General features: G+C 43.6%; 2 protein-coding genes across 2 annotated transcripts in view; both read right to left on the reverse strand.

Moving 5' to 3' along the window:
* Positions 1–284, reverse strand: part of LOC111966353 (tumor protein p73-like) — a 29,207-nt gene extending 28,923 nt beyond the window's left edge. The window contains 1 exon segment of the mRNA XM_070444415.1: positions 163–284. Coding sequence (XP_070300516.1) covers positions 163–204 — 42 coding nt within the window. The 5' untranslated portion in view covers positions 205–284.
* The window catches only part of tprg1l (tumor protein p63 regulated 1-like), a 325,294-nt gene that overhangs the window by 260,198 nt on the left and 51,680 nt on the right, over positions 1–13,416 (reverse strand). The gene's annotated exons all lie outside the window — the stretch shown is intronic.

Consider the following 13,416-nt stretch of genomic DNA (forward strand, 5'->3'; position numbering starts at 1 on the left):
TTCTTGTGAGGACTAAATCTTATCATAACTCAAACTTCCTCAAATCTCCATAGCATGATTTTACGCACATTTTTGAAAGTTAGGACTCAGCCCTTACAGTGTGCTGTTCATTGAATTAAATTGTGAATTAAATTGCAGTTGAACTAGACTTTCTCTTCCTACCATGACGTTGTCGTTCATGTCCCTCATGTGGTAGATGTCCATGCAGACCTCTGTAGCGTTACTGGGGGTGCTGGTGGAGGGAGCCGCCCTCTCCCCAGAGTGACCCCCGTGGGGGAGCTCAAAGTAGGTGGTGTCCGGTTCTCTGGGGGGGTCAACAGAGACACAGTCTGATCAAACACTTCTCACTCAGATCCAAAAACCAGGATCCATCATCACTCACATATGAACAAACTGACCAAAATCAAAGAAAGAGAATGGCCCCAATTTAATCTCTTGTGGGCAGAGTATGCGTGTTAACCAAAATAATCTGTCAAGGCTGTAATCGAATGGCTGAGATAACTAGCAGCAGTAGTTCCTGTGTTTGTGTTTTCGTCATTGATTATTTGGACGAATCAGGATTTGGCGAAGGCGGTGCTTACATTTTTAAACTGGGAGTGGTGATTTCAAGCCTGTGTGCGCAGTAGTTAATTGGCGGAAGGGGGGGGGGGCTTTGTCTGAAAGTTTATTTTTGCGACTTCCTCTCTGGCACAACCGAACTCTCAATTGTTAACACATTTGGACCCAGAAGCAGAGCCGGCAGAAAACTTATGGCGACACAGCATTAGCCTCCGGTACTGTTCAATCTGGTGTGACGCCGCCAAGCAGCAGCACCGACCGCCTGCATTTTTTCAGGTTCCAGTTCAGCAATTACCTGCTCTGTCGCAGTCTACCATTGAAAACCATTGAATACTACATGCAGCAAAGTTGTGCTATTTGTATTTGAGCAATATGATTGGCCATTCATTCAAGCACTACTACGCTCCCGCGAATCACAACATTTCGAGCATTCGAGCAGTACAGAAGTTGATAGATACCTTCACACAGCACACGCAAGCTGTCCTGAGCAAAAATAAGCGTCCATCAATCTACTCACTGAGCTTGTTTATTATATGAAAGTGATTTACAAAAGCAAACCCTCAAAAGTGAACACACTAGCAATATGCTGGCTACTGTTGATAGTCTGCTAAAAGAAAACTACAAAAATACCCTTTAGCATGTGTCTTGGCTAGCCTACCGTAGCCAGGTCCTATCTTAAAAGGGCAGGGTCTTATTTTGCGATGTTAAAGAAATTATTCTAAAATGAATGCAATTACTACAATGCAATTGTAAAGAATAGAGTAATGACTTACATTGTTAAATTATATTAACCTCTAAATGTCTAAGCCATTGTTATTTTTTTACTAAGCTAACAAATGGACTTGTTTTAAGATGGTCATACGATGGATAATTTACCTATTTGATATTGAATTTTAGGACCCCTTTAGTTATCAAAAAAATGTAACAAATGATTTAATAAAGTATTGAATTTGGTCTTTACTGCTATGGCCCATAGAAACGCATTGAATATAGCATTCATAAATGGCAAAAAAACTGAAAAAAATAAATCATAAGGAATAAGGTTTAGAAGTGTCTGTCCTACTGTATATCTAGGAGATATAGGAAAGCTCAGGATATGTTTCAGTTTTTTTTTTTTTTTTTTACATATATTTAACACTTTATTTTTTAGGGGACAAAACTACCTCCATACTTCCAATCATTTGTATGGGTTACCTTCAGACAAGTCCCGTGAGCAAAACAGAACACCATCGTGTTCGTGAGAGTCTCCCGTTTCCACAGAGAGGTCATATTAGTTTGTAGCCCAAACGGTTCAGATGCTACAGACAGAAGTTGCCACATCAGCATTATCGACTTCAGACAAGTCCTTTGAGGCTTAAGAGGGACGTAGAGCAAAACGGAAAACACCATCTTGTTCGTGAAAGTCTCGTCTTTCCATAGAGCGGTCATTATTAGTTTGTAGGCCAAACATTTCAGACACCACAGATGTTTTTGTGAGAAACATAGGCGGATGCGGTGGATCGAGACACAGCCCATGCAAAAAAACATATATCTAGCTTAAATTGATGGATTCTGATGGGGATTTTTTTATTATGTTCCTTAGATTGTCTTAGTGTCAATAGACTCTTAAGGATTTACAGCTTTTTATTACATATCATAATAACCAAATATAGTCTATTAATAAATATGCAAAAAATGTGTAAGCGAACAATACAATTTTATTTTATTTGATTTTATTTGATTTTAATAGCTGCATATAGAGAGAAAGCATGCCAACCTACAGTATAGGCCCTGCATGACCCCAATGCATTTAAAAACTACTCCGTGTCCGGGCCAGTTAAAATTCTGTTCTGTCATAGACTATGAATAGGACCCAGAGTTTTACATGACCAGGTCATGAGACCAGGAAAAACACCAGGCCCCCTGAAAAGACACATGTACAAATTTTGCCACACCACTTTTGAAGCTGTGGTGCCACCTCTGCCGAGAAGTAAATAAGAAAGCTGAACAAATTTGACGAGAGTTTACTTCTGGGTAACAGCGATTGCCCCAATTCAATGAATTGCTATAAAAAAAATAGGGCACATTCTGAATGTTTATGAATATCTCTTTTGGAACACATTAGCTGTGGAATAAAATAGCCAACTCAAACACTTATTTCACAACTCAATTACATTTTTATTAAACGAGCCGAAACACTGCACCAAAAAGTTTTTAAAAATCTAGTCAGAATAGATAATGCAATGACATAAAATTACGTTTAAAATGTAATAAGTATCAAGAGAGAAAAGGGAAATTGTCTGTTCCGTTCATGGCTCTACGGTGTGTGTGTGTGTGTGTGTGTGTGTGTGTGTGTGTGTGTGTGTGTGTGTGTGTGTGTGTGTGTGTGTGTGTGTGTGGTACCTTACAAGGTGTTCCACAGGTGCTCGAAGGTGCTCCCCTCGTCAGCAGCAAGTGGGCTGGGACATTTGGCAGGAGGGTAATCCACCGAAGGGCAGATCACTCTGTAGGGGTCAAAGGTCAACTAGAGTTACCGCTGGAGTATCAGGGATATACAGAGGCATGAACTGTCTCTGACACAAAACCTAGGTCATATTTAGACTAAAGTAAGGGTCTATAAGTAGTTGACAGACTGTCATTTTTTATATATTCAGATATTAAAATTAGTTCCGGAGTTCCAAATTAAGCAGCAGCAGCTGAAAAGATGAGCTCCTACAAATATTGGAAATTTAAATGTTTTTTTTAGAGTAAAGTACATGAAAAAATCAAAAGAAAACTGCAAACTGAATAGGAGACCAAACAAGCAGCAAACAAAGAAGAAAGGCTTTTGAAAAAGTAACAATCTTTCATAAAATTATACCGTTTTCTTAGCTAGCTAAGTTGTTTACCTGTTGCTAGGCAGTTGCTAGGGACATTCCTGAAAGAAGCTAGCTAGCTACAAGGAGTGTCTAGTTGGCAGAAGAGAAGAAGGGACAAAGAAGGACAAAGTGGGACAAAAATAAGGACAGAAGAAAGGGAAAGGGACATTAAGGTGAAGCAGTCCCTCAAGACACAAAAGACAATAATACAAGAAACAACACTTCTATTGCCTCTCCCTCTACGATACGCACTTCCGGTTTGGTTTGGAGCGAGTAGTTGCATTCCGCTTTGCTCCACAGGTAGTATTACAGGTAGTATTACATTTCATTTCATTACAGTACAACAGTTTTGATTTGTTTGATCTTAGCTGGCTACATAGCCGTCTTTGTATCCAAGATAATTGTGTAGTCTAGAGTAATTGGTCGAGGTTACCTAGCCAGTTAGAGGTTACCTAGCCAGCTACACTTTCAAACAAAGTCCAACAACGCAGCCACTGCTAGCTAGCCTATTTCACCAGCCAGCAGTCTATATCATTTTAGTCAATAAGATTTTTTGCAACGTAAGCTTAACTTTCTGAACATTCGAGACGTGTAGTCCACTTGTCATTCCAATCTCCTTTGCATTAGCGTAGCCTCTTCTGTAGCCTGTCAACTATTGTGTCTGTCTATCCCTGTTCTCTCCTCTCTGCACAGACCATACAAACGCTTCACACCGCGTGGCCGCTGCTACTCTAACCTGGTGGTCCCCAGCGCGCACGACCCACGTGGAGTTCCAGGTCTCAGGCAGCCTCTGGAACTGCCGATCTGCGGCCAACAAGGCAGAGTTCATCTCAGCCTATGCTTCCCTCCAGTCCCTCGACTTCTTGGCAACCTGAGGAAACATGGATTACACTGATAACACTGCTACTCCTACTGCTCTCTCCTCGTCTGCCCACGTGTTCTCGCACACCCGAGAGCTTCTGGTCAGCGGGGTGTGGCACTGGGATCCTCATCTCTCCCAAGTGGAATTCTCTCTTTCTCCCCTGACCCATCTGTCTATCGCCTCCTTTGAATTCCATGCTGTCACAGTTACCAGCCCTTTCAAGCTTAAACATCCTATCATTTATCGCCCTCACAGGTTCCCTTGGAGAGTTCATCAATGAGCTTGACGCCCTGATAAGTTCCTTTCCTGAGGATGGCTCACCTCTCACAGTTCTGGGTGACTTTAACCTCCCCACGTCTACCTTTGACTCATTCCTCTCCTGCCTCCTTCTTTCCACTCCTCTCCTCTTTTGACCTCACCCTCTCCACCTTCCCCCCTACTCCACAAGGCAGGCAAAACGCTTGACCTCATCTTAACTAGATGCTGTTCTTCCACTAATCTCATTGCAACTCCCCTCCAAGTCTCCGACCACTACCTTGTATCCTTTTTCCCTCTCGCTCTCATCCAACACTTCCCACACTGCCCCTACTCGGATGGTATCGCGCCCGTCCCAACCTTCGCTCTCTCTCCCCGCTACTCTCCCTCTTCCATCCTATCATCTCTTCCCTCTGCTCAAACCTTCTCCAACCTATCTCCTGATTCTGCCTCCTCAACCCTCCTCTCCTCCCTTTCTGCATCCTTTGACTCTCTATGTCCCCTATCCTCCAGGCCGGCTCGGTCCTCCCCTCCTGCTCCGTGGCTCGACGACTCATTGCGAGCTCACAGAACAGGGCTCCGGGCAGCCGAGCGGAAATGGAGGAAAACTCGCCTCCCTGCGGACCTGGCATCTTTCACTCCCTCCTCTCTACATTCTCCTCTTCTGTCTCTGCTGCTAAAGCCAATTTCTACCACTCTAAATTCCAAGCATCTGCCTCTAACCTAGGAAGCTCTTTGCCACCTTCTCCTCCCTCCTGAATCCTCCTCCCCCTCCTCCCCCCTCCTCCCTCTCTGCTGATGACTTCGTCAACCATTTTGAAAAGAAGGTCGACGACATCCGATCCTCGTTTGCTAAGTCAAACGAACACGCCTGGTTCTGCTCACACTGCCCTACCCTGTGCTTTGACCCTCTTTCTCCCCTCTCCTCTCCAGATGAAATCTCGCGTCTTGTGACGGCCGGCCCGCCAACAACCTGCCCGCTTGACCCTATCCCCTCCTTCTCTTCTCCAGACCATTTCCGGAGACCTTCTCCCTTACCTCACCTCGCTCATCAACTCATCCTTGACCGCTGGCTACGTCCCTTCCGTCTTCAAGAGAGCGAGAGTTGCACCCCTTCTGAAAAACCTACACTCGACCCTCCGATGTCAACAGACTACAGACCAGTATCCCTTCTTTTTTTCTCTCCAAAACTCTTGAACGTGCCGTCCTTGGCCAGCTCTCCTGCTATCGTCTCCTCAGAATGACCTTCTTGGATCCAATCAGTCAGGTTTCAAGACTAGTCATTTCAACTGAGACTGCTCTTCTCTGTGTCACGGAGGCGCTCCGCACTGCTAAAGCTAACTCTCTCTCCTCTGCTCTCATCCTTCTAGACCTATCGGCTGCCTTTGATACTGTGAACCATCATATCCTCCTCTCCACCCTCTCCGAGCTGGGCATCTCCGGCGCGGCCCACGTTGGATGCGTCCTAACCTGACAGGGTCGCCTCCTACCAGTTGGCGTGGCGAGAATCTGTCTCCGCACCACGTGCTCTCACCCACTGGTGTCCCCCAGGGCTCTGTTCTAGGCCCTCTCCTATTCTCGTCTATACAACCCAAGTCACTTGGCTCTGTCATATCCTCACATGGTCTCTCTATCAATTGCTATGCAGACGACACACAATTAATCTTCTCCTTTCCCCCCTCTGATAACCAGGTGGTGAATCGCATGCTCTGCATGTCTGGCAGACATATCAGTGTGGATGACGGATCACCACCTCAAGCTGAACCTCGGCAAGACGGAGCTGCTCTTACCTCCCGGGGAAAGGACTGCCCCGTTCCATGATCTCGCCATCACGGTTGACAACTCCATTGTGTCTCCTCCCAGAGTGCTGAAGAACCTTGGCGTGATCCTGGACAACACCCCTGTCGTTCTCAACTAACATCAAGGCGGGTGACCCGTTCCCTGTAGGTTCATGCTCTACAACATTCGCAGAGTACGACCTGCCTCACGCAGGCAGCGGCGCAGGTCCTAATCCAGGCACTTGTAATCTCCCGTCTGGATTACTGCAACTCGCTGTTGGCTGGGCTCCCTGCCTGTGCCATTAAACCCCTACAACTCATCCAGAACGCCCGCAGCCCGTCTGGTGTCAAACTTCCCAAGTTCTCTCACGTCACCCGCTCCTCCGCTCTCTCCACTGGCTTCCAGTTGAAGCTCGCATCCGCTACAAGACCATGGTGCTTGCCTACGGAGCTGTGAGGGGAAACCGGCACCTCCGTACCTTCAGGCTCTGATCAGGCCTACACCCAAACAAGGGCACTGCGTTCATCCACCTCTGGCCTGCTCGCCTCCCTAACCTCTGAGGAAGTACAGTCCCGCTCACCCCGTCAAAACTGTTCTGCTCTGGCACCCCAATGGTGGAACAAACTCCCTCACCGACGGCCAGTCAGCGGAGTCAATCACCACCTTCCGGAGACACCTGAAACCCCACCTCTTTAAGGAATACCTAGGATAGGATAAAGTAATCCTTCTAACCCCCCCCCTTAAAAGAGTTAGATGCACTATTGTAAAGTGGTTGTTCCACTGGATATCATAAGGTGAATGCACCAATTTGTAAGTCGCTCTGGATAAGAGCGTCTGCTAAATGACTTAAATGTAATGTAAATGTAAAATATTAACAGTGAAGGGTAGGCTAGGTGAAAAAAAGTTTGGGAACCACTGGACGAGCTAAATCATTCATGTTCACATATGTGAACATACAGATAACTCACACAAAACCAGCACAACTGGCTAACCAGGTGGCTATAGGCACTATATGTTTGCCTTTTTTCATATCAAACAAACATTACAACTACATCCTTGAAAGGAGAAGGGAGCAGCGCAAAGGGAAAAACAGATGTGTTACCAGGGGAAGTGATTCATTCAGGGTAATTTTATCGATGGCCGATAGAGAGTGTAATCACCGAATGGCCTGAGTGTGTTGATGATGTGCTGGGAGTGTGAGTGCGACACACACACAAGTGCACACGCACACACACAGACACACACCCCTGTCTCTTGGTGCTGCTGTTTCCAGGTGTGATCACACCGGGTATGGGCCCAGTAGACTGGCACAGGGGTGTCGGGGGCTCGACATGCCTGGGCCTGCCCGCTCCTCATCGTCTCATCCCAAGAGAGGACCGTGTGCCACGTGGCATCGCACGCAACTTCCTCCTTCCCCTTCCCACTCTAAAGGATGAGGGCCCCACCCCTCTCCCCCCCCCCCATAGGAGGAACTACCAATCAAGTTTAAATATTGAGCTCTGTGGGCTTCTGAGCTGCAATAATGAATCTGTATAGGCCTAAGTAGTGGATATCGATTCATGTATGACTGAAACACGGATGACTTGCAAAATATGACAGATGGCTTGGATCAGAATCTTTATTTATGTTTGCTCTGCTGCTAACTGCACTTTGATATAAACAGACCATATTGACACTGACCTCTGATACACTACATAACCAAAGGTATGTGGACACCTGCTCTTCGAACATCTCATTCCATAATCATGGGCATTAATATGGAGTTGGTCCCCCCTTTGCTGCTATAACAGCCTTCACTCTTCTGAGAAGGCATTCCACTAGATGTTGGAACATTGCTGCGGGGACTTGCTTTCATTTAGCCACAATTGCATTAGTGAGGTTGGGCACTGATGTTGGGCGATTAGGCCTGGCTCGCAGTCAGCGTTTCAATTCATCCCAAAGGTTTTCAATGGGGTAGAGGTCAGGGCTCTGTGCAAGCCAGTCAAGTTCTTCCACACTGATCTTGACAAACCACAAAAAGCACATGGACTTCACTTCGTGTACGGGGGCATTGTCATGCTGAAACAGGAAAGGGCCTTCCTCAAACTGTTGCCACAAAGTTGGACGCACAGAATCGTCTATAATGTAATTGTATGCTGTAGCGTTAAGATTTCCCTTCACTGGAACTATGGGGCCTAGGCCGAAATATGAGAAAAGCCCCAGACCATTATTCCTCTTCCACCAAACTTTACAGTTGGCACTATGCATTTGGGCAGGTAGCGTTCTCCATGCATCTGCCAAACGCAAATTAGTCTGAACGCGTTTCCCCTGCTCCAGAGTCCAATGGCTGTGAGCTTGACACCGCTCCAGCTGACGCCTGGCATTGACCATGGTGATCTTAGGCTTGTGTGCGGCTGCTCGGCCATGGAAACCCATTTCATGAAGCTCCCGACGAAACAGTTATTGCGCTGACGTTGCTTCCAGAGGCAGTTTGGAACTAGGTAGCCGAATGTTGCAACTGAGGACAGATGATTTTTACGTGCTATGCGCTCCAGCGATCCCATTCTGTGAGCTTGTGTGACCTACCACTTCGCTGTTGAGCCGTTGTTGCTCCTATACGTTTCCACTTCACAATAACAGCACTTACAGTTGACCGGGGTAGCTCTAGCAAGGCAGACATTTGACAAACTGACTTGTTGGAAAGGTGGCATCCTATGACGGTGCCACGTTGAATGTCACTGAGCTCTTCAGTTAGGCCATTCGACTGCCAATATTTGTCTATGGAGATTGCATGGCTGTGTGCTTGATTTTATACACCTATTAGCAACTCGTGTGGCTGAAATAGCCGAATCCACTAATTTGAAGCTGTGTCCACATACTTCTTGTATATATAGTGTAGGTGTTTCATAGATCAAGTAATCAAAGCCTATACAATGCAATGGACAACAAAACACACCAAAAGTGACCTTTGCTGTTTAAGCAGATGGGTATGCTAATGATAAAATAATCGAGACAAAGCCATGATTTAGTAAACAACAACAATAACAACAAACACTTCAAATAAGCACTGAACAAATCATCATATTGACAAAAGGATTATGTCATAAAAGCATGGTGTAAAAGCTACATCATGTCCAGTTGTATCCTGTTACATAATTCTGTACATTCATGTGCAGGCTTCATCACCTGTCCCTGTAGGATAATAATTTTTTTGTTTCCAGGTAGAACCCTTTTTGTGTTTTCATGTATAATCCTTTCACCCAATGAAGAACCCTCGAAGAACCAGTTGGTGAAGCTCCTATGGGACAGCCAGAGAACCACTTTATGAACCCATGTTTCTAAGAGTCTATTACAAATGAGAGGCTACAATAGGCCATTATATATTATTCAATTGAGAATATATTTTTCCAAAACTGGAATACAACTGGAATATAATTTCCATTCCTCAAAACAGCCTCCTCAAAATTATTGAAACACACAGCACGAGAAAATTGTACAATCATTTCCTAATTGATGCGAAAGTGTTGTTAATATTACCGCAAAATTCTCCTAAAACAGGATTTCTGAGTTTTCGATAGTCTCCAACACAACTCATTCTTGAACACGTAGTCCCTTCCATTCGACCGCCATAAAGCTTACTATATTTACTAATGCGCACAACGAGGCGTCATATCTCCTTAGCAACATTGTAAGAGCTAGAAAAAAAACTGTGGCAAAGGTTCGTGGGTTTAGGGGTTGAGCTGTGCGCACAAATGTGGAAAAGTTTAACCCCTGTTAGAATCAAGTTTATTGATGCGCGTCGATAATAATGCATGTGCAAAGCAATTAGGCTAATATAGCAATTAATAACCATGCGAAAAAAGCACGTTTGGGCATGCAAAAAAATGGGAATTTGTGCATAATAGGCTTGCCGTGATGACACAGACACTAAAAGGTGAAAATGATCTGCTGTAATGTCAACAGTCTTGTGTAATCACTGAACAAACAAACAAACACGCACACACACACACACGCACGCACGCACGCACGCCCGAGCGCGCTGACAGACAAACAAACAGACAGACGCGCGCGCGCGCAGGTAGGCTATGGACAGATGAATTTCCATGTTGAAGCTGGGAACTTATTTTGAAGCAGCTGCTTGTTGGTTAAATTAGGTTCCCGCTATTCCCGTGGTAGCTGCCGCCTTGAGAACTGTGCAGAACTGCACTTGGGGTAATTGAGGAATGGCAGGGGATTTAGCATGAAGAAATAGATTTCCATCAGGACATGGTGGAGGCAACACACATTTCACTTACACAGAAAGGTCCATGCAGCTATACCAATTTTGGAATAGAATTGAAATGCGATGAAAGCATATGTGATTATAATTAAAATGTTTTTATTTTTTATGAATAGGTTATTATTTCAAAGATATTAAAGATGAGTGGATAAGGGATTCTTAGTAAGAGGCAGTGTAGGGCCTTTGCTTTTATGTGATATTAAAATGGCATATCATATTAAATAAAAACTGTTCCATATCCCAATAAATATCCTGAATGCATTGCAATAAGGGCAACAAGCAACTAAATAAAATAGACCTATCGAATTGCACATTGATGCGTGGGATATGCTGATTTAAATTCACCTGTTCCACGCCCAAGTTGGAAACACCATGCAGCACCCATGACAACGACTAGATAGATACACAATACAAGCCATTCCTCCTGGGTAAATCGCCCTCTAGCGAACTAGGCTAATACCAGTGTTGTGGGAGAAAACTCGAAATGCCATTTGTCTAACCCTTATTTACACAAATACAAATTAGGTTGACTAACGAGCTTTTTAAATCTGTGAAATGTAACTGAATCTACGATGATAGTGTATTTCAATTTAACGGGAGATTTAAACAGCCTGGCAGAAAACAAAATGATACGTTTTCATTATTATTGTTATAATTAATTTTTTTATTCGTCACTTATTATTACTAGTGTATTATTATTGTTATTATAAAATACCATAATAATGATAATATATTTTCATAACTTATTTTTCCAGGTTTCGTTATCAATAACCCTCTCAATTAAAAAAAGAATTGTTTCTGAAATGGAGTCTTTATTTTCTTATCAGACTTATCAACATCTAGCTATTGTGTAGCCTACTCTGAACACTGTATAATATTTTGAATGCATTATTGATTTTTTTTATTGACAAGGAGGGTTCACAGAAAAACGATAGGTTATGTTCGAGTTTTGTTTCTGCAAGTTTGTATTGTTGGTGTTTATACAACTCCACTTGACTTGTAAGTCAGTTTACCCTTATATATCACAATAATTGGCAGGAGTTTCCGTTTCTGTTCAATATAATATTTTGGAGACGCCAATTTCCCAAATCTTCTTCTGAATACTTGCTTTACTGACCTATAATTATGTAGTAACGCTCAAAGTATTATTTTGATATGGATAAATAATGGTAAGCTGTAGGCTAATGCCCTTTGTTTAAGCCTTGCTATGTGACTGCTTCCCATATCATAATTAGGCCTATGTGAAAACTGCAAAGACAAGAACACTTACCAAACAAAATGAGCTCGGTCCAGTTTGACTACGTCCAAAAATAATGTGGTAGTGATAAACAGCGTATTATCCTTTTTATAACATGTCTCATATCTGTAACGTTCGTCAAAAAATCAAGCCATCGATTAAAAAGCACACATTATCGAGTATTTTTTTTCTCCTTCCAGAAATGGCTGACCACTCACGACGAAGAAAATCATTAGATGATAAAGCGAGGAAACTTTAAGTGTCATGAGCTTCCTCCGCGAGATTGTGTTATTGAGATTTAGAGTTGGGTGGGATTCGGGTGACAGGAGGAGGTGTTAGCCGCGGTTTGGGCGCACACGAGCGGGAAACATTTTCCTAACTCACTAGGGGGCACATGGAGGCAAATGCTAGATAAACCATTGGGAAAAGAGTTCTAACAAATCTTTGAAACGAAAATACGTTGTCTTATACTTGTGCATAGCCTGTCTGAAGGCTACATAGTTTTACACTTCTGCAACGCAATTATTCTATGGGGCACTATTAGTACTACACTTTTTTTGTATTTATTTTTTATTTAACCAGGCAAGTCAGTTAATAACAAATTCTTATTTACAATGACGGCCTACCCCGGTCAAACCCGGACGACCCGGACTTCCAATCACGGCCGGATGTGATGCAGCCTGGATTCGAACCAGGTACTGCAGTCACCACTGCGCCACTCGGGAGCCCAAATACCCTCGAAAGGATTCGGCATAACGGAGATCACTGTCACATTCCAATTTGTTATATATATATATATATATACCGGCCATAGCCCGGTGCACTGCAGCTCAGGTTAATAGAACTCCCTCATTGTTATAATGTGAAATATGGTTTCTTGGAGACGCCAATTCCCCAAATCTTCTTCTGAATATTTGCTTTACAGACCTATAACCATGTTTCACATTATAACAATGAGGGAGTTCTATTAACCTGAGCTGCAGTGCACCGGGCTATGGCCCATGACGTGAACAGGCAAAACGGCTTTATTTGTGACCTATGTACAAATTAGAATTGTGCAATAGCAGAGCATAAGACAGTTGCCACATCAATGTTACACTGAATTAATTAGTTCAGTTATAGTTATTACATGTTATATTCCAATGTTATTTAATGATATTGGTTATATTCCAATATTATATTCCAATTAATATTTTTGGGGTATAAATTAAAAACAACTATTGAAAACGTTTGCTCCTGAATGGTAACTGGCACCTCCAGGGGCAAGTTACCCCGGTAAATGCGTCCCGAGTTCTTAATTAGGAAATGCTAGTTGGATGACTGTTCAAATAGATTTTTCCCAGTCTGAGCTAGTTTTTTTTCCTGAGTTCCCAGTTGTCTTGAATGCACTGAAGTCTGAAATCTCCGAGTTCTCAGTTGTTTTGAACGCGGCAACTGGTTCCAAAACGAATGCACTCACTTTTCACCATATAAAACTCCTCACATCGGGATAACCCGGGACAGATAATCGAATCCCCTCTAGGTAACCTCTGCTGAACTACATTTCCCAGCATAATGAAAAACTGTCTTCATGCTGATTGGATGACGCTCTTGATTTCAAGTGCGTTTGATTTTGCATGCTCACCACGTC

The sequence above is a fragment of the Salvelinus sp. IW2-2015 genome, linkage group LG7 (assembly GCF_002910315.2).
Source record: "Salvelinus sp. IW2-2015 linkage group LG7, ASM291031v2, whole genome shotgun sequence".
Taxonomy (NCBI): Eukaryota; Metazoa; Chordata; class Actinopteri; order Salmoniformes; family Salmonidae; genus Salvelinus; species Salvelinus sp. IW2-2015.